General features: G+C 47.6%; 1 protein-coding gene across 1 annotated transcript in view; it reads right to left on the bottom strand.

The window, feature by feature from the left end:
- LOC130199287 (cadherin-4-like) overlaps window positions 1-22747 on the bottom strand; it is a 244516-nt gene that overhangs the window by 34454 nt on the left and 187315 nt on the right. Inside the window, exons 6-9 of the mRNA XM_056422646.1 lie at window positions 14638-14793; window positions 8911-9055; window positions 5653-5825; window positions 374-511 (exon numbers count right to left, since the gene is read on the bottom strand). Coding sequence (XP_056278621.1) covers window positions 374-511; window positions 5653-5825; window positions 8911-9055; window positions 14638-14793 — 612 coding nt within the window. The remainder of the gene's footprint in view (window positions 1-373; window positions 512-5652; window positions 5826-8910; window positions 9056-14637; window positions 14794-22747) is intronic.

Genomic DNA, 22747 nt, shown 5'->3' with positions numbered 1-22747 from the left:
TCATTATCGTTTTGCGGGCTCCAGTTCTCTTGCTGATGGAAGTCAATGGGTATGGATTAGTACGTGTGTGTGTGCAGCCATCCTCACGCTTCTATAACCCTCCTTCACCGTCCTTGTGTAAATCCTCCTTTGTAATGACATAACGGCATTGTTTCCTTTCTCCTTTCCTCATCCCTCCCTCCCTTTTCCTTTCCAGCTCTCCTTCCATCTCTCTCTTCATGGAAGTCTTTCCTCTCTTGAGCCCCCCCCCACCCTATTTCTACACACTACTCATTTCTCCACCCTCTTCTCTGAACCCCCCCAGACCCTCATCATCATCCTCCTCTAAACAATGGAGGCCCTCATCCCGACTCCCTCGTGTGCAGCGACTCACGGTTCTGGAGGTCAGCATGGGAGGGTTGTCGTTGATGTCCGTGACAGTGATGATGGCGGTGGCCGTGTTGGAAAGGCCGAAGTTCAGGTTGCCCTCCATGTCCGTGGCCTGCACGATGATGGTGTACTGGGACACTTTCTGTGGAAAGAAAAACAACAAGTGTGCAGTTATCCGTCTGAAGAAAGAAAAGAAGAAGCTTTCTCTTCCTTTTCGTCTTAAGCAACATCCACGCAGTGCGGGTCCCAGAGGAGCGCTCTGCTCCATTGTAGCTGCCCCGCCGCGCTCTTATTTTGAAACTCAAGGGTGAAGTCTTTTCATCCGGGCTGAGTTGAAACCTCTGAGTTGAAACCTCCTCGACGGGATCGTATCACACACACACACACACACACACACACACTCACGTCTGAAGGCGGCAGAGTGAAGCCTCCCCCACGGGGAATGTCATCAAAGACGCCACTTATTCGGCGGCGCCGCTGACGGACAGATGTGAAGACAACGATCCGACCGACGGAGATTAATAGACTATCTGCGGAGCGATAATAGGAGGGGGGTCCCCGCCTGCTTCAAGAGATCCACTATTGTCCCTGTGCCCAAGAATGCTTCTCCAGCATGTATGAATGACTACCGACCGGTGGCCCTCACCTCGGTGGTCATGAAATGCTTTGAGAGGCTGATAAAGGACTACATCTGCGCCTTCCTCCCTTCCTCCATGGACCCGCTGCAGTTTGCTTATCGCCCAAACAGATCCACGGATGATGCTGTCTCCCAGGTACTGCACACCACACTCTCTCATCTGGACAGCCAGAGGGGGCTATGTGAGACTGCTGTTCATTGATTATAGTTCAGCTTTCAACACCATAGTCCCCTCCAGACTGGCCGGCAAGCTGATTGAGCTGGGACTGAACACCCCCTGTGTGCTTGGATCCTGGACTTCCTGACCGCCAGGCCACAGGTGGTCAGGGTGGGCAGACACACCTCCAAATCCTCACCCTGAACACAGGATCCCCCAGGGTTGCGTCCTCAGCCCCTACTGTACTCCCTGTACACACATGACTGTGTGGCCAGGTTCAGCTCAACACCATCATCAAGTTTGCGGATGACACAGTGGTGGTGGGCCTGATCTCCGACAACGACGAGAAGGCCTACCTGGAGGAAGTTGCTGATCTGTCACTCTGGTGCCAGGACAACAGCCTCATCATGAATGTCACCAAAACTAAGGAGCTGATTGTGGACTTTAGGAGGGTACAACAACAGACGACGTACTCACCACTGGGGATTAACGGGACTACTGTGGAGAGGGTGAGCGGGTATAAATACCTGGGAGTCCACATCACCGAGGATCTGACATGGTCAACAAACACAGACACTCTGGTGAGAAAGGCAAGGCAGCGCCTCTACCACCTCAGGCAGCTGAGGAAATTTAAAGTTTCCCAGAGGATCCTTCAGTCCTTCTACTCTGGAGCTGTAGAGGCGTCCTGACAGGAAGCATCACAGCCTGGTTTGGCAACTGCTCCGCTCAGGACAGGAAGGCTCTGCAGAGAGTAGTGCGTTCGGCTGAACGCACTATTGAACCACACTCCCACCCTGCAGGACTTGTACACCAGGAGGTGCAGAACCAGAGCCGGCAGGATCATGAAGGATCCTCACCACCCCAACAACAGACTGTTTCAGCTGCTGCGGTCAGGCAGGCGCCTCCGTAGTCACGCTGCAAGAACAGAGAGACTGAGACGGAGTTTCTTTCCTCAGGCCATCAGGATTGTGAACTCCGACCTCACCAGGACCCCCACATAGACCCACACAACTGCCCCTCTTAGGCACACACACACACACACACACACACACACACTTACTGTAAATATTGTGTTGTTTTTTATTGTAAATAGTGTGTACTTGTTGCCCTTGCACATTCCTGCTGAGCATTGCCACTTTCATTTCACTGCACACCCTGTGTGTGTATGTGACAAATAAAACATCTTGAATCTTGAATCTTGGGATGATAAACGCCATTCCTTCCCTTTTTTGAAGTGACACAAGTGTCACTTCACGAGGAGCTGAGCTTCTCTTACGCACTCGGCAGCGTCCCGTCTCTTCTTCTTCTGTCCCGCGGTGCTCCTAATGGGGGTGGGGGGATGGAGCCCGGGAGCCGGCTGTCTGGGGTAATGCGTCTCCTCGCTGCTGAGATTCCCAATTACATTCCCAGTGTCTCCCTCACCTGCTAATTACCGAGTAAATATCCCAATTAGGCCGAGACGCCGCATCAGGCGGATTAGACAGCTCCTCTCGGTTCCTCTCATCTCGATGCTGAACTCCAACCTTGTACACACACTCTCATTAACACACACACACACACACACACACACACGCGCACACACACACCTCTCTTTCTCCATTTATTGTTCAGCGCTTGGCTGACTGTCCCATCAGCCAGTGTACGGCATGTACACACAACACTCTCACTAATTAGACAAGGGAGTAATTATGTAGAGCTGCTCTGAACCTCTCAGCATTGCAACGCCGCAGCATGCGCGCAGCTTCCTCCTCCTCCTCCTCCTCTTTCTCCTCCTCCTCCGGAGGAGCGAGGTCCGCTGCCGTCAACCAGCCCTTATAAGGCCGCTGCGGACCAGCGGATGAAACCTTTAGAAGAGAATCGGTGTGGGAGTTGATAAAGGAAGGGAAAGAAAACCGTTCAAAAGTGAAGAACAGAGGAGAGGATGAGAGACGGCAGGGGATGCAGCCAATGCGCAAGGGAGCAGCACTACCAAAAATAGACGCTTATGTGTGTGTGTGTGTGTGTGTGTGTGTGTTCGCCCAGCCCAAGAAGGGAGAGGAAGAAAGTTTCAAAGTTTCAAAGGGGCCTAAGTGCTGACTTTAAGTGGACCAGGGAAGCGCCGCAGTGTGCTGTGCAGCATCCTTTTGTGGAGTTTATGTACAATACATAGAGCTTCTTTTCTTCTTCTGCATGGTTTGACACTTTTTTATCTGCTGCATAAGAACAATTAACCTGCAGGAAAACAGAAGCACGCATCTGTGTGCGAGAGAAACGGTGTTTAACCCTCCTGTTACCTTAGGGACAATTTGACCCCATTCAATGTTTAATGTCGGTGTTCTTTGGGGTCAATTTGACCCCAGGCTGTTTTTCACTGTGTCAAACATATAAGAAATATCAACTTTTTTATATATTTAAAGGGCTATTTAGGTAGTCAACAAACAAACAAACATAAAGTACCTCACACTTAAACTTGGGAAAGAATATTAATTCTAATAATTTTCTGGAGGTTTTAATTGCTGGGGTGCAAATTGACCCCGAGGGTAAAATATGTCAGTAAATATGAAGGTAACAGGAGGGTTAAACATTGAATGGGGTCAAATTGACCCTAAGGCAACAGGAGGGTTCAGTGTGCGCCCATGATGGGATTCATAAATATACAATTCAATTCAATTCAATTCAGTTTATTTGTATACAAATGTGTGTGAGAGATGGATGCATGCACATGCATTTAATTATTAATACGCTCTTGTCAATGAGAGGGACGGCGTGGCTGGCCCTCACTTCTTCATAGGGCCGTTTAAACTCCACCCACAGAATGACCATGTGTAAATCAAAGTACAATAAAGTTATGATGCATTTAAGTAAATGGGGGCGAAAATATATCCAAATACACTCCAGGAGTGTAATCCGAGTGTCATTGATCCAGTCGGAGGCTCACTGCTTCCCAAACACGTGCATCTTCGCTCAATCAATCACGATTACAAATATTTGGAACACACATTTAGTTAAATTCATCAAAACCAGATTTCTCTTCAAAACTTCCAGGGGGGAGTAATTGATATACAAATGGTCGTATGGATGTTGAAGTATTCCTTTTAGTTTTTTTAAAGGTGGTTTAAAGTTAGAATACGGTTTGGGTTGAGATTTGCTTGTGGGTGGGGGGGTGGGGGGGGGGCAGCATGTGGTTGTGATGGATTGACGGTTCTCTTCCACTTTGTTCCCGTCCCATTCACACCGTGCGTATGTTATCCGGATGATGTCACACGACCGTGGACGTCTGCGTCCGCATCTCGTGTTCAGAAACCTTGTTTTCATTCACCCCGCATTGCGCTCGCGGACCTGCACGCCGAACACGGACTCATTGTTCATGTGCCAGGGTGAAAGATAAACGGACTGGCCTTAAACATCGCTTATCTACCTTCACAATGGGCCCAAACACACACACACACACACACACACACACACACACACACACACACACACACACACACACACACAGTCAAGGGCTCTGGATGAATGACATCTGAATGGGGGGTCCCCACAAGTGCAGTGGTACGAACGTGCCCGTGTGTGTGTGTGTGTGTGTGTGTGTGTGTGTGTGTGTGTGTGTGTGTGTGTGTTATCGTGGATCCGAGTTATGCTCCGACATTAGGGGTGACTGGCTGGATAAGCAGCCGACAGACTAGAGTAAAAAAAGACAGGGACTAACGAGGGAATGGGCAACAGGTGAGATGGGCATGAGGACCAGGTGAAGGTAATGAGGGACTAACGAGGGAGTGATCAGAGGCAGGTGAGGGGAGTTGGACTGACGAGATGGGAAGCAGGATCTGGAATGACAGGATAGTTAGTGACCGGATGAAAACAACTAATACAAAAAGGAAGGTGTGGAGCCAAACTGTTCCAGTTACACACGGATCTCAAGCCGTGCTGTCGCACACCGCTAACACACACATGAACCCACGAATCCGTCTCCTCACACTGCGTGAAGACGGAGGACGCAATGGACCCCTCTCTCCCCCCCCCTCCATTGCCTGTGTTTTAGCGAGTGCAGACGTGATTATGTGGGGCTTCTGTGTTTGTCTGACAGGTGTCAAGGGCATTCCATCTCAGACATTTCCACTTTCTCTTTCCCGCACAAGCTCATACTGTACACACACACACCCACACACACACCCACACACACACAGCACAACACGAGCAGTCCACCGCAGCGTGATGTGTCGTTAATAGCTCTGTCACTGTTGGCGGGTCGGGAGGACGGGTGTGTCTCGGAGATGTCTTTGCCGAGTTGTCACCGACACGTCCGCGGCGCGAGGATAAACACATTTTGGATCTTGTCACAACTTTTATAGCTCCATAAACAAGGCGATCGCAGAAGAAGGCGATGCACTGTAACAAAAAAAGAAGATAAATGTGTGTGTGTGTGTGTGTGTGTGTGTCTGGTGACTTCACTTGCAAGTCACATCTCAGTGTCATCAGAGTAAACAATGCCGAGAGAGAGAGGACCAACCTCTCGATCGAGGCCGGGCGCCACGGTGACGATGTCCCCCGTCTCGCTGTTGATGGTGAACATGTTGGGGATGGGCGTGTGCGGCGTCTGGGACAGGATTCGATAGCGCACCATCCCGTTGGCCGTGGTGTTGTCGTCGCCGTCGAACGCCGACACGTGCATCACGTACGTTCCTGGCGGAGGGAGTCACATGTTTCGTCAACATAGAGTAGATATCCACGTCCAAAAAAGCAAAGAAATGTGTGTTTTTCTTGATTTTGGGGGGGGGCTTCTCTTCCGTCCGTATCGTCGAATTAAAATGAGTTATACACGGTTGTTTCCTCGGAATATACGGCTGGGTTTGCACCGCTGGTTTTTAGAAAGTGAAACAAAAGAGGGAGACGCCGCACAACGCTCCGTTCGCTCCGCCGCTTAATCAGCCGTCCCGCCGACAGATGTTAACGACGGATCCGGTATTGATAATAATCACGCCGATATTCGGGTTCACGTGTGAACATAAACGTGGATAATAAACCACCTGGATGTTTCCGCGGCAGTTTGTCAACACCTGCTGTAATGCGGATGGATCTCTACAGAATAATGCCGGCACACCTGTTCTGTGAATAATAAAGACGCAAATAATATACGGCCGGGCGCGGATATCGGCGCCATCGCAAAGATTTTTTTTTTCCCCGCAGGCTGCAAAATAACAAGTCGAGCATTTCTTCTCAATAGATTTTGATGACGGATATTATATTACATTTTTATTTATTCGTCAACCAGGGGGAAATTACTTGAAGCAGTAGCAAAAAAAAAAAGCTTTTTAAAATAAATATACAATACAATAAAATAGCTGGGCATATTACATTTAAGAATTTAAAAGAAATGAAAATGTGAAAAATAAAATGAAAGTGTATACGGTGTATCTGACAGCGTTTAAATGTTCAATTCGAGGAGGATTCAGCCTAGGGTGATTTATTGCGAATCACATTGTTCTGATACTGATTACTGAATAAAAATGATAAATGAGAAAAATAAAATAAAATGAAAGTGTATACGATGTATCTGACAGCGTTTTAAATGTTCAATTCGAGGAGGATTCAGCCTGGGGTGATTTATTGCGAATCACATTGTTCTGATACTGATTACTCGATAAAAATGCTAAATGCTAAATTGTCTAGAGATTTTAAACACGTCTACATCGAGTAGCTGAATGATAATCAATCCAACTACAACCACAAGTAAGCACAGACATCTAGTATTAGGCTGAGCATGTGAATGCACCACTTGTGTGCCTCCGAACACTCGTGTAAAACTCTGTGGGATCGCTGCCTGTCGCCCACAATCTCTCCATCTCTCTCTCTCTCTCCATCTCTCTCTCTCTCCATCTCTCTCGCTCCCTCTCTCTCTCCCGCAGCCGATTCTAATTGCCCGAGATAGTGATATCATGCCAGTGACAGCCCCTGTCCGAAGATATTTGTAACCGCAGCTCCCATTTCAAACTTCATTACATTTCAAAGCAATGTTTGTCAATGACTCGGCCACAGGGAGCACTCTGAAGGCCTCTCGGCGAGTCGGGGGGGGGGGGGGGGGGGGGAGAGCGGAGGGAGAGGAAGAGAGAGGAATAGAGGACGGACTCCATATTTGGTTTGATTCCAAGCGGAGTGACTCGCTGTCCTCCACCCGCTGCTTTTTTTTGTTTTTGTTGTTGTTGTAGAGATGGAGGGATAGAGGAGAAGGAGATGAAGTATCACAATGTGTCACGCGTCGCCGGGGTAATTTCATTAAGCTGCACTCTTAGGGGGTTTAATGTGGCCCCTTTGTACAGGGCGTCCTAAGCTGTGCCTGACAGGATTAGGTCTCCATAATGACTCTTTAATTTGCAAACTAATTCAAGTCTGTAATTGGTCTTCCATTGAAACCACTGGAGCTCTAAACTCTAAAACTCTCCCCTTTTTTAATGATTATTGTTCAGCTGAATGTCATGCATGCCACAGAGACTCGTGAAGCAAAACCGAGGGGAGGGGGGAGGGGGGGGGGGCAGAGAGCGAAATAAAACGGAAAGAAAGAAAAGAGGAAATGAGAACCTGAACGCCTCACTGTGATCACCTCTGGAGCCATGAAATCTGGCTCATCAGGTTCACGTTCACACACACACACACACACACACACACACACACACACACACACACACACACACACACACACACACACACACACACACACACACACACACACACACACACACACACACACACACACACACACACACACACACACACACACTGCCCAGGGAGCTCATCTCCCCACTCTTCCGTTCGGAGGTTAGACATATAAAATGACCCAGTGGCGCTACAGCGTGGTACATTTAATCCTCAATCTCCTCTGCGGCCCGAGCACCCTCTTTGGTTTATGGCCGCCGCTGCAGCCGGGCTCAGCGGGAAAGACGCCGTGGGAGACGGATTCTTCCTCCGGCTGATAAATCAAGGGCAATGGGAAATTCCCTGCAGAGATTCAGTGGTGTGGTCGTAGTTTTAACGACACCAATCGCTTCTGGTGGAGTAGTTTGCTCTTCTTCCATCCAGCTGTATCCAAACGAGCCTCCCCCCTTCACACAATGTACATACTGTACTTCTGGTTTCGTCCAGCCATCCATCCATCGCTCTATCCATCCATACTTCCATCCATCCATCGCTCTATCCAGCCGTACTTCCATCCATCCGTACTTCCATCCATCCGACCATCGCTCTATCCATCCATCGCTCTATCCATCCGTACATCCATCCATCGATCTATCCCTCAGTCCGTCCATCCATCCATCAATCGATCCATCTATCCATTCATCCATCCGTCCATCCATCCATACGTCCGTCAATCCATCCATCCATCTATCCGTCAGTCGGTCCATCCATCCTTCCATACAATCAGTCCATCCATCTATCCATCCATCCATCTAGCCATCCATCCAGCCATCTATCCGTCAGTCCGTCCATCCATCCATCCTTCCATCTATCCATCTATCTATTCATCCATCAGTCCATCCATATGTCCGTCCATTCATAGATCCATCCATCTATCCATCCATCCATCTATCTGTCCATTCATCCATCCATCTATCTATCCATCCATCTGTCCGTCCATTCATAGATCCATCCATCCATCTATCCATCCATCCATCCGTCCACCCATCTATCCGTCTATCCATCTATTCAGCTATCCGTCTATCCATCCATCCGTCTATCCATCCATCCATCCGTCCATCCGTCCATCCACCATCACCTGGTTTGGAGCCTTCGTCCACGGAGCCGTTGTAGACCTGGTTTCTGAACTCGGGTCTGTTGTCGTTCATGTCGATGACGAAGATGAAGAGGTCGATGGGGTTCTCCACCTGGTTCCCGTTCATGTCCACGGCGTGGGCTCGCAGCTGGAGAGCAAAAGAACACACACCAGAAATGAGGTTACATCATCACCACGACGGAAGCAGGGAGCGACGAACCGATAAATAATGCATGATGAGTGTGCGGTATTGTTTTTTTATGGAGAAAATGATTTAGGGGGTAAACATTTAGGGTTTGATGGATGAATAAAGTGAATCCTCACGGAAGGAACAAGAGCCTCTCCGCCTCACAGCGTTTATTCACTCTGAGGATGTGGGCCCGCCTGTGTTTTCACATCCTATTTCCTTTGTCTACAGCTTTAGTGTTATTTAACTAGTTATATGTGTGGTTAGTGGGTAGAGATGTAAATACGTATTTTCATAGATGTTGGCGCGCTTGAACATCCCGTCTTCATTCCAGGTGACTTGTGTAGTCTCATAGAACCTCTCAAGCCAAACAGAAGAAGAAGAAGAAGAAGAAGAAGAAGAAGAAGAAAACAACCCTCACATCTGCACTGTTTTCTGAATTTCAACACTGCTCTTGAATGATAAAATCTGCATTTAAAAAAAATCCGTATACAGTTTCAAAAGTTTCAAACATATCTCCGAAAAACAACACGAGGAGGGTTCGGGTCAGAAGGGGCACTCTGGATGATTTTCAGGCAGAGAAATTGCCTTTGCGATCGTGCGCTTACTCTTCGGACTTTTTATCTCATTTAAACTTCTGTCCCTGGAATTTTTTTATCTCACAGTAAAATAAAACAACAAGAAATATATTATTTTATTGGAAGTGGGCTCGCTTGCAAAAAGCCAAGCGTCTGTTTCAGGATCTCCGCTGTTGGATGCCGGTCCAACGTCCTGTCGGGTTTCGTTTAGAGAGAGTTCTGAAGCGTCTTGGCTTCCCTCTGAAGCCACGGACAGATCAATGGATTCACCGACGAGGATTCCTTCCAAAAGTTCGGACACGCCGTTAATATACCGCAAATCGATACGTTGCTGTAAAAATGTGTCTTGACTGCTTTTCCTCTCCTGTGAAGTCCGGGGCGGGGGAGAAAATAACTGAATTATCAGAGAAATGTCGGGTTTAAATACTTGTGTTTTTTGTATTTTCACTCCACACTTGAAGGTAAAAAAAACAGACTTAAAAAAGGCACTTCAAAAATGAACTCGCACCGTTCTCACGGAAGCCGTTTTGATTCACTTCACCTTTCCCGGGAATGTTTATATCCCTGAACATGACTTATTCAGGGATATATCCTGTCAGCTGAAGGCACCGGGGATGTTTAGTTTATATTAAACAGGGGTGAGGGGGGGGGGATACAATCTACATCCAGCGTATAGCTGGTAAATGTGTATTCAGTTAAATTACTAGCAATCAATTTCAGGCCCTTGCACCATATTTGATGTTTACGGATATTCATCTAAAAGGGAAAAAGCGAGCGGATTTGGAAGCGGCTGGGGGAGGGAAAAAAAAGAAAGAAAAGAAAACATGTTGGAAACGGATTGAAGACGAAAAAGAAGGAGAAATTGCAACAGGAATCATTTTTGTTTGGAGAATGGAGGGAATGGTACTCTTTGCATCGGAACATGCCTGATGTGAAGGAACTGCTACCTGACCCCCCCCCCCCCCCCCCCCCCATCCTGCCAGAGCGTGAGAGAGCCACATGAGTGAAAATTGCCTCCGGGCTTGTTGTGGCAGAAAAAGATAGAATAAATAGCAGCGAATCCGTCTCCTCAGAGGGGCGAAGGTCCTCTCCACTGCTGCCAATCCGGCCCCCTGACACTCACTCCGCACCTCCACCGACACCTCGTCTCCTCAAGGTCAATTTCGACTTTACTTTTTTCCATTGCATCGCCGGACCTGTCCTGCATCCCAATTATCCGCACGCTGCCATTGCATCTTGCATCTTGCATCGTGCATCTCGCGGTGCCGAAAGAGCCTCGGACCCACCCCCTCATTCAATAAACAGCAAGAGTCGGAGATAACCGGCGCGTTTAACGAAAGAAAAATGAAATTCCGGGTCGTTTTTTAAGCTATTATCTTGAAAGGCAGGGAGGGGGCAGCGCTCCGCTTTTGGCAAAGCGTCCCGATGGAGATAACAAAAAACTCAGAAGCTCCTTAGGTTATTTTTCCTCACAAGAATGTGTTTTGTTTCGCGGCCGGCGCTTTCGAGTTTTTTTTTCTTCTCGACTGCTTTTTTTTCTCGAAAAATATGAAAAAGAACTGGGCCGCGACTTTGTTTTTCCGTCCTTTGCGTGAAATACGAAGTGAACATGAGTGTAGCAGGTTCCATGCCGCTACCCGTGGGTTTCCCCCACCAGCACCAAGGATTCGCCAGGCACACAGAGGTTTTGTCTGAAGACATCTTTTATTTGGCAAAACACCGCACACCGAGCAGACCGCCAAACATACGCGGCTGCTCCCTTTTCCTCTCCCTCCAGCTCTGCTGCCCTTTTATACAAGCGGCTGCTGACTGATTGCCAATCAGTCAGAGCAGCTGACTGATTGTCAACCAGCCAGCAGCCGAGGCCAGATTGGGGACAGCTGCCACATATCCCCACCACCCGATTTAGGCCGGGGCTCCATCCGGCCTAACCTACTCCCCCCTCCCCCCCCCATGAGAGCTTGGGCGGAGGAGGGGACTCTGGGGGCCCGGGCTCGGGATGTGGGGGCTCTGGGGGACCGGGCTCGGGACGTGGGGGCTCTGGGATCCGGGACGGGGAGCTGAAGCCCGCCGGGCCGGGGAACGGGGAGCCGGGACCGGCCGGGACTCGGGACGTGGGGACTCTGGGGGACCGGGACGGGGGAACGGGGAGCTGAAGCCCGCCGAGATGGGGACGGGCCCCGGGGATCAGGGGTCGGTAGCGGCGTCGGGTGCCGGGGACCATGGGTCGTCGGCAGCGCCGCCGGGTCCTGGGGCTCGGGGGTCGGCAGCTCCGACGTGTCCTGGACCTCGGCAGCTCCGACGGCTCGGAGGTCGGCCGCTCCGACGGGTCCTGGACTTCGGAGGTCGGCAGCTCCGACGGGTCCTGGGGCTCGGAGGTCGGCCGCTCCGACGGGTCCGGGACCTCGGAGGTCGGCAGCTCCGACGGGTCCTGGGGCTCGGAGGTCGGCAGCTCCGACGGGTCCTGGGGCTCGGAGGTCGGCAGCTCCGACGGGTCCTGGGGCTCGGCGGTCGGCAGCTCCGACGGGTCCTGGGTCTCGGGGTTCGGCAGCTCCGACGGCTCCTGGGCCTCGGAGGTCGGCAGCTCCGACGGCTCCTGGGCCTCGGAGGTCGGCAGCTCCGACGCGTGCTGGGTCTCGGGGTTCGGCCACAGAGCCGGCGGGTCCAGGAAGGCCTTGAGGAACCGGCGGTTCTCCTCCGCCTGTGCCCGCCCCATCTCCTCAATTCTGGCCAGCATTTGGCCCAAGCTGTCCATCAGCTCCACCTCCGGATCTGGCCGCATCCTTTCCAGGCGCTGGGTTCCAGGGGGCCCCACGTTGGGCTCCAGTGTAGCAGGTTCCATGCCGCTACCCGTGGGTTTCCCCCACCAGCACCAAGGATTCGCCAGGCACTCAGAGGTTTTGTCTGAAGACATCTTTTATTTGGCAAAACACCCCACACCGAGCAGACCGCCAAACATACGCGTCTGCTCCCTTTTCCTCTCCCTCCAGCTCTGCTGCCCTTTTATACAAGCGGCTGCTGACTGATTGCCAATCAGTCAGAGCAGCTGACTGATTGTCAACCAGCCAGCAGCCGAGGCCAGATTGGGGACAGCTGCCACAAAGAGAAAAGAGTCAAATTCTACCTCAGAATGACGTCGCCTAGTCAACAACATCTCTCCGGAGTTATTGGATGGAAGACGTTCGTGTTTCATACAACGTATGGTTTAATTGCTCTCCTCTTGCCCGGACGGCTAAACCTTTAATTTGAAAGTGCAGCACCTTCCTGCATCTTTAATTAAGTTGCCTCATCTGGCTTCTCCCTGAAATTTGTATTCGCCACCATCCGACGCTTTTCCTCCCACAACAAACACGGAGTTTAAGTTAAGCAGCCTTCAGCAACCCTTCGCTCCTCGGAACAAATCACCTCATTGATTGGAGTTCCTCCCGGGGTATAAATCTGCTCTGCTCCCGCTAAAAAGGGTCGTGCTTTCCCAGCTCGGCCAAGATAGTAAGTGAACGCCGAGGATAGCGCCGGGACAAAGAAAAGCAGAGAGGGAAAGCGATGGAATCAGATCGGTTTGCTTGAAAAGCCGTCTCTTTGTTTTCTTGTTTAAAGGTTAGGTCATTAGCACGGATGTTCCAGTCGTGGGCGGATCTGACTCCTAATGAGGTCGCATCAAGACAAGGTGACTTGTGTCCGACCAGCGGCGCCTGGACGAGACGAGTGTTGCGCAGGTTGAAACACCGAACAATACACGGTGTGTTCAACGGTACGACTTTTGAGTTGTATTGTGACCTTCGGGAAGAAGGAGGCTCGTCTTTCGGTTGTTACGCCATCCCTCCGACTGCGCCCCTCTACTGGGTGGCTGTAGAAAATATAGAAGGTCAGATAAGAAGATGCATATCTAAACACTTCAGGGGGTTATTCGTACTTGCCTCTGAGAGAATAGATGAAAAGCTAGATACGACTCTCAAGAGTGTGGCCTCAATTTGAAGATCTTGTTAGCTTAGCTTAGCATCAGGAACTCGCCCCTTTCCACAGGTTAAAAAACTAAATTTTGCTCATTTATTTTGGTGGTTTCTTAAATCTTTAATCTCGACTTCCTGCCAATGCATCGTAACTCGTCCCCTGAGAGTGTATCGCAGCATCTTGTGTTCACATCTCACTCAGAAGCCATTTCTGCTCTCTAACCGTCGCTGTCACGGCACAGCGGGTTTAAAGTAATACAAAAGTAATGTAGCTTAATGAGTAACTCACACATTCTTGGACTCGTGCTTCGCACACAACGCCCGACGCACCTCTGAGTGAAAATTATGCAAACTACATCATCCACTTCATCACCACGCTGGTATTTATTTGTTCCTCACAGCGACCGGCAAACAAACACAAACACTCTCTGCGTCGCGGTGTGTTTACTGCCCGTGGAACACAACTCTTTATTAATGTAATAATATTGTGATGTCGCGTTTAAGAAAACTAAATTATTTACACAATTAATTTCTCAAGCCGATTATTTTTTCTCTCCCTTCCCCACAATATATTATTTTGAGAAAGCATAATAAATTGAGACATTATATTAAAAAAATTAATAAATATTCATGTACTAAACATCAATTAAACTTTGTTTTCCTTTTTTCTTTTACAACTAATCGATTGATTTAAAAGATCTCTTCGACCGAGTTTCTCAACAAAAAAAACCACTTGGAAATAAATCATTCAGGATGGAAAAAACATCAAACGTATCAACTAAATAAATCCATTGATCAGATGTAAATTATTCACGCTGGAGGGCCTTTTTATAACGTAGAGCTACACTGATTCTCATTTAGACCGACGTGTGTGTTAAAGGGTTTTAACTGGCCGTATAATAATGTGTTCTGGGATTTCATTTCAAAGGTCATGGCTGTCCTGTGTGTGTGTGTGTGTGTGTGTGTGTATGTGTGTGTGCGAGAGAGGGAGAGAGAGAGAGAGAGAGACACCCACATGGTAAGAAGAGCGATGTTCTCGATCGAGAGGTTTGGTGACGAACATCTTCCCGACCACGGGGTCGATGTTGAACACCTCGTTGGGCGGTTGATCCGCTCCCACCCCGGTGATGCTGTATCTGATCGAGATGTCCTTGTCCTGGTCGGAGCGAATCTGCATCACAACAAAACAAAGAGGGAACAGTCAGTCGATCAATCCGACAGTCGATCGATCGTGTGTCTCGCACCGCGTTTCGCTAAACTCAAACGACCTGCACCCGTCGGTGCAATACCCGCCGCGGAGCTGCTGTGAATATACGAGGATGAGTTTGTGGTATACAGCCCTGAAGTTTAATCATTTTGTCTTTACACTACCTCGGACATCTGATATTGCATATTATTCACTGAAAACATAAACAGGCACACACACACACACACATATTCATCACAGTTTGGCATTTCTAGCTCCCACATGCCCAGGGATTCTATCAGTGCGGCCCTGTATGCATTCAGTCTGGCAGGATTGGAGCGCCTCGAGGAGAAATTTGAATGTAATATTTGCGAGAGGGAGAAATGAAATCAACATACATTTACAGTTAAAACGACAGCCAGGTAGGGGATTTATTGAGATTTGCCGGCGACAATATGCCGGGGAATACAGAGAGGTTTGCGAAAAAAAGAAGAAAAAAAGTCAATTAGATTAGGGCAGTGGTTCTCAAACTTTTTCTGTCGCGCCTCACGAAGAAAGATGTCCATGACTCCTAATATTTTGCAATCACTTTGAATTAAACCAGATTGCTCCATCAGACAAAAAACTAATATGTTTTCAATCACTTTATTAGAATACAAATATAGTTCTATCTGTGCAAAAAATAACACTGTTTTGTCAAAAAAAGAACAATTTTTGGGCAAAAAAATAAAAAAATGTGGCAAAAAATAACTACATTTTGCCAAAAGATTACTTATTTTGGCTGCAATTAACCTGTTTTGCATTGAATACATTTTAAAAGATAATGACAATGAAGTGCAACCTGTAAAAAACGAAGACAAAACAAGCAAAAATATTTGGCAATTATGAGTTTTGATGAGTTTCACACTGCACATCTTTTCAAAACAACAGTGTGCAACCTTTGCAAAACAAAACTATCGTGCAGATATGAGTGATTCATCACGTTTTGTCATTATTATACGCTGCAATGAGCTTTCCTCTACACCTCGGGGTCGCAGGCTTGATACGGCCACTCTCAATTAATGCTCAATGTTGAGCTCTTATTTTGAAGGGCAACAGCAGATCGCCAAGAATCTCGGCCCTCACGCACGCGCACCGCGTAACCTGTTAACGCCGTAACGTAAACATTTACACTAAAGTACAGACATTTCTCTCTTTATTTATAAATTACTTAATTTTATGTCAGTGTACTTTGTAATATGTGAATAAATAAAGGTCTTAAAATAAAAAAAAATGCATTTCCTCTCGCGCACCCACCTGTAATGCCTCGGCGGCCCACTAGAGGGCCGCGCGCCTCACAGTTTGAGAACCGCTGTGCTAGGGACTGAGGATGTAATTGATTGAGTGTCATTAAGGAAAGCAACAACAGGCCTCATGACAGTACACAAACACATGTTCAGGAAATGAAGAGGAATTATTGAATAATGGGAAACGGGATGTTCTTTGAAGAAATAGGGCTGCTTCCATTGGTTCAGCTTTACCTTCCAGATAGACGGCTACCAGGTGCATTAAGTGCACTGCTGGGCCTGTGATTTGGACTGAAGTGCTGTGTAATTGGGTCTCATTTGGAAGAGTTTTTCAATTTAGAGCCCAAATGCAGTCCGAAGCATCCCATCTCTGTCCATTAACCACATGACAACCCGCGAACATCAGCCGGTGTATCAAAATGACTCAATCATACACTTACTCCGGTGTGCGGAGTGCACACACACACACACACAGACACACACCGACACACACACAGGGGAATAGACTACTTTTTTCTTCTAATCAATGACTATTTCAGTGGAGTGTGCCAGAAGAACTTCCAACATTTTTCTCTCCATCTTTCACCACTCGAGAAACCAATTTAGCCACACTCTGGACACACTGGGGGATTTGGACACAACGCCGGAGCGACTAACAAGGCACGAGGAAAACGTCCGCAGAGTGTGAGACAGGTGTCATCTCGACTCGTCCTGCCGGGAGAGCCTGTCGCCTTCACCGACACCGCCATTATCCCTCATCTCCTTCTCCCTGACGTCATCGGCTGAGAGATCCGGTGGGGGGGGGGGAGGGGGGGGGCGTTTCCTCCCAAATGAAACACGTGTGATCAGTTATTACACACCTGCCCTGTGCAAGAATGCAATGTGTTTCTTCAGGGGGGAGGAGCCTGTCAGAAAGCTCTGACACACATCTCAGCGAATTAGTGCCGACACGCTACGATAATTAACGAGCCGCAGGCATCGTCTGCAATTAATTCAAAAGAACCCCCCCCATCAAACGCCGACAGACTAACAAACATCCAGCCGGCGGCTCGGTTCAGCCCCCGCCGTACAGCCCCATTACCCTCCTCTCTGGGCCGCGCAGAGAGACTGCAGCTCACTGACTCCATCCACCTCTCCTGTCGCATTAGAAAATACAAGCCGCTATTACGCAACCCCCTCCCCATCTCCCCTCGGCTTGTCTCTCCTTTACCTCTCTCTCTCCCCCCCCCCTCTCTCTCTCTCTCTCTTTGCTTCAGGTCTCCGTGGGGACAGAAGTCATGCATGAAAAATGAAATGACTTCAATACGTTGGCCTCGGCAGTGGCGTATAAATCCCCACCAGTTAGGAAGTGATAGCTCTCCATAATTCCAATAGGGTTTCCACCCCCCCCCCCTCCTGAATTTCCCACCCATGCATTTCCAAGCCACCCAGCTTTTTTTGGGGGGGGGGGGGGGGGGATTTGCAAATGCACAGAGCCATTCCAGACAATTAGCTCTCACCTCCCACAACCGTTATCGCAAACGCTTTAAAAAAAATTGTTCGGGGACGGTGCCACCGGACTTAACCTCCTCTGTTCCTCCCAAAACATTGGTGGGTGGTAACACGTGCACACACACACACACACACACACACACACACACATGTTCAAGCATGCATCAAGTTTTCTCTGGCTCGTGATTATTAATGCATGTTAGAAATGAAAAAGATCCCATGTCATGCTTCGGCATTAATGGATCCAATGATGGATGTTAACGAGCCGCTGCTGCTGCTGCTGCTGCCGCTGCTGCATATTATCCGTCTCCTCCTCTTTCCACAGAATCCCGTGACGGACGACATGTCATTAGAATAGTGAGCGGCTCTCGCTGTCGTTCTGCCACCTCAGCTTCAGAAAGAGAGGGAATGCTTTGAGACCAGCGCCGAGAGCCGCCGATAACCGCATTAGCACTTTCCCCCCCTTTAATTTCCTCAAATGGAAAGAGGGATATTTGTGTTCCTCCTGCTTCACAGCCATTGTGCACTATACCTCACACAATGACACTCACTACACAGACAATGTCTCTGATGGGGGACACATAACAAAGGGAATTCATTTTCGAGTCAATAATAACAATAGTACATAAATGTCTTTTTGTGTGAGTTTTTTCTTCTTCTGTTCCTTTAAATTGTCCTTTTATTGTCCTGCGTGTGTGTGTGTGTGTGTCCATCGAGTGAAAGTGGAGGAGAGATTGATGGTGAAAGAGAGAGAGAGAGGCACTCGTCTAAATGACCTATTTGTCGACGGATCAAAGCAATTCCCTTCATTACTGACAACTCGTCTGCTTCTTAAGGAGATCTTATCAGCGAGCTTAGCTCCCTTCTGCCAGGCAAAACAGAATCAAATGAGAAATTATCATGGCACCGAGTCTCTGGGGGGGGAGAGGAGATGAAGAGCGGGGAGCGAATAACACAGAGGCGCCGTTGTACCGCCGCGGTTGCTGCGGAGCAGAGGGATTAATCCTCAGTTTAAGAAAACGCATGTTGACTCACGCTCGTGTCAAACGACTGCGACTCAGACATGTGACTGAGCTGCGTGCTGCACGAGTTATTCGCTGGTAGCTGCTTTACATTTTTAATATGCTGTTTATGTTGAGTGATCAAAAAATGTAAAAAAAAATCTAATACAAATGGATGCTTATAGTTTAATCCTCCCCCGTGTGTACACAAGGGGGTTAGAAACAATACGAGAAAAAAAAGAAAAAAGTCATCCAATATAACGACAGTGCAGCCTTTGAAATGATCAGAGATGATTTATAGTTACATTCATGAAGTAGTTTTTGGAAGCAGCAGGCCGTTGTTTTAAGCAGGAAAGAAAACCCCTCTACGAACTCCACATTTTAGTTGGTGGAGACCAAAAACAGAGCTTTAAGGAGCGTGAATATGTCAGGATCTGGAGTTGTTCTGTCTTGTGTTTCCTGTTTTATTTTGAAGTCCCCGTCTCTCGCGTCCTCTTGTTTCCCTGCACTTCCTGTCCCTGTGATTGCGTGCCCTGTCCCTGATTGTTTCCACCTGTGTCCAATCACCTGCGTATATTCAAACCCGTGTGTCCGATTTTTTGGTGCTCGGTTGTACTGTTGAGTTTGTGCGTGTCTGACTTGTTATTGTGAGTAAGAAGATTGAAGTCTCTCTGGAATGTTGTTGGCTTATTTTTTTGTTGGTAACATAAAAAAAAGTGGCCGCATGTTATTGTTTTCGCCGGAGTGCGGTGAGAACTCAAACCACACAAAGTGGTTTGTATATAAAAAAAAAATGCAAGACAGATATTTCCTTCAAACCAGTGTGCATTCGGATACACAGAACCGTCTATTTAAAGGGACAGCGTCCTTTCAACTCGAATCGTGATGCAACAGGAGGCTGCTTCTGTTTGGAGGTAGAAGACACCTGTAAGAAGATTACAGTTTCTGTGGAACGTTGTTGGTCCTCTCTCTGGCTCTCAACAGTCGTGACAGAATATTTCACTTAACCCGTCTGTTATGTTCGTTCCTTACATACAGCCGTGATGTTCCCGGGTCAATTTGACCCGGTTAATGCTGAATCATCCAAAAGTTGTCAGAAACCAAAAAATCCTAATAACTATAGTTTGTACCTCATCACCAACACCATTACAATTCAATACGTTTTTAGTGGAATTGAGCAATTCACCCCTTCATAGATCAGAGTTCAATCAGGAGAACTCACTCATTTAATGAAAAATACATGTTCAACATTTTTTTTAAGTACATTGAAAAAATCTAAATCTAAATTGCATTAGTCTACCGTAACATGTATTTTCTCCCAAATTGTATTTGCATTTTGTAATTTTCTTTTTCCTGGGGTGATGTAGATAAGTAGAGATGAGACACCTGTGCTATCCAATAAAAATCAAGCCAAATGAGTCATAAAGGATTTGTATTGAAAGTAAACTTTAGTTATGTTTATTTATAGTGTTAACAGGTGTAGCCAAAGAGTAATGTAGCTTTGTGTCTGGCGTAAATAAAGCAATACCTCTTTAAAAGGCACCGTTTATTCATTTTATTTTGCTTTAGGTATTATCGGGGTTTTTTTTAAACAAAAAAAACTGAAAACCCCGATTTCCCGCTCTGCCCCTAACACACGCTGAGATAGCTCGACTCCAGTTACCCCGGCTCTCGTCTTTCATCGTTTCTCAAGTTCAAACTTCTACCGCAGCGTTCCCGAGGACATTGCCATCGCACTTGTTTATCTTTCAGCCCACGCAAACTCCTCTCACCCCGGGCAGCTTAGGAGAGAAGGCGCGCTATACGTGTAAAGAAAAAGGGAGGAACACGGAGAGGCTTAAGGCTTCAGCGGATTCCATTTGAAATACAATCTGAGTTTTTCCTAGAGACCGGCGATGCCAGTGTACTCCAGTTGTGTCCTCTGCAGAGCGGCGGGGGAGGTGCTGTGGAGGATTACTACAATATCACTGCCTCGCATTTGTATTCCTTCGCCAAAGAGTCATGTCGCAACAACCATGCCTGTCCAGACTCATACGTGGTGAAGATGCGGATGGAACTTAATGAAATGTAATTTTGTGCAATTTTTCGGCCAAATGGAAGTCCTCATTTATTTATTTTTCCATTTCCGGCCCAATGGAAGTCGTCGCTTTTTTATCGTCATGTGTGATTCCAGTAAATTATTCCCAGTGAGAAACAAGCCTGGTCTTCACTCAAGAGGACGGAGATAGGAAAGGGCACCTACGGCGAGCGTAACTTTTTTTGAGCAGTTAAATATATCTCTTGTTCTGCCTGTTTTGTAATATACATGCCTAAAAGGTGCCTAATATGTCTAGACTGAAATAATACCGGCATTAGAATTATTATAACTATGATGATTTTTTTAGTTGCCTATTTTGTGGTGCCTCCCTCAGGACTTGGTGCCCTACGCACAGCGAGTAGTGCGCGTTATGCGAGCGGCGGCGCTGGTTGGACTCATACCTTTAGGTCAAAATAAAAAATATGCTACGCTATTTTTTTCTCAATATTTGATTAGCAGTACCTCTGCCTTAAACTGTGTTGCAGGCTACCTGACAAGACGCATAAATAAAAGAACTGAACCAGATATTTCTGTATTTTTTCTTTTCTTTTGTGAGTCGGTTCACGTACCGTATATGTGTTTGTATATAATTGGCCTTTTCACATACTTGGAAGCTTTTTAAGTACGGGTGATGGAAGGTAATCTGCAGTTTAGCATGGACCAAACCGTAAGTACCAAATGCAGAGCAGTAATGTTCCTGGGGCATTATAGATGAAAGAAATTAGCATAAAAAGGATACAATGATACTGTACATCCCTGTGTATTCGGGAAGTTGAATGGTCCTTTTTAAATGATGCATCGGGCCCAGTCTAGAGGTCGTGGAGCGAGTGCATTCAAAGGGTGTCCAACTCTACGGCTCATAATCTGGGCACAAAGCAAAACACAAGTCTCCTAATTATTCATTTTGGGTCGTAAAACATGAATTAAATCCAATCATCTCCCAAAAAAAAGCAAGGGGCAGCAAACCCGACCACGTGGGCGCAGCTCAGCTTCTTATTAATGTGCCCTTTAGATAACAGAGGATTTACTCGGCTATTTGAATTTGTTTTAGATGGTCACTTTGCGTTCTCTGCCAAGCCACACCCCCTTTTAGGACCATTTTTTTAAGGGTGCACAGATGGGGGCGCTGGTGCATTCGCTCTATTCCCCGCTGGGCTTAAATCAGCCTTAATGTTCAGGACTATTTTGTTATTACTTTGTTCATTTCACTGAAACCCAGTAGACCAGACAGCACAGATGTGGATGACAGTGGTTTCAACATAAAAAACAAAAATGAAAAAACGTCCGCATGTTATTGCTTTCGCCGGAAAGCGGTGAGAACCCAAACCACAGAAAGTGGTCTATATATAAAAAAAATTATGCTAGACAGATATTTCCGTAAAACAAGTCGACATTTGGATACACAGAGCCGTCTATTTAAAGGGAAAGCGTCCTTTCAACTCGAATCCTGAGGCAACAGGAGGCTGCTTCTGTTTGGAAGCAGAAGACACCTCCAGTTTTACTGTAGGCCTACGGCTTTAAATAAACATGTGTCTATATTCAGCGGTTTCTAGAAATGCGCGTGTGGGTATTGTGACAAATGCAAACTTGTAAAAATACAACAGTCGAAAGGGAGCAACACGCCGCTTTGAGTTGGCGGTGGCAGAACATCGTCAAAGTGAAAAGTATCACTGTGTGGCTCACGCATGATCTACACACAAACATAGAAACACACACACACACACACAGGCCTGTCATGAGAGTGCCAATTAGGTGCGCTGCTGGTGCAGAGAGTGACGCTGGTTCAGTGAGCACTAGGAGAGCAGAAACCGTCACTCGCAGACAGCAAAGTAACGGTAAACCCCTAAAGAGCCGAGCGCCGCCTTTCACGGCTCCAAAGCCGAAACAAACAGGGACGGCGGCTCCGATTGCCGACGGGGACAAAACGGAGATAGAGATGTGTTCCTTCAGCTGGTAGAGTAAAGCCTAACGGGCAGGTGTGAAATGCAGGTGATTGGCCAACGGGTCACGAACACACCGCTCACCTCTGAAGAGAAAGAGCCTCGACAAGAGAGGGATTTTTTTAAAGGCGGTATTGCAAAGCA

Source organism: Pseudoliparis swirei, chromosome 9, assembly GCF_029220125.1.
Source record: "Pseudoliparis swirei isolate HS2019 ecotype Mariana Trench chromosome 9, NWPU_hadal_v1, whole genome shotgun sequence".
In the NCBI taxonomy this organism is placed as follows: domain Eukaryota; kingdom Metazoa; phylum Chordata; class Actinopteri; order Perciformes; family Liparidae; genus Pseudoliparis; species Pseudoliparis swirei.
This window is presented reverse-complemented; position numbering and strand designations above follow the sequence as displayed.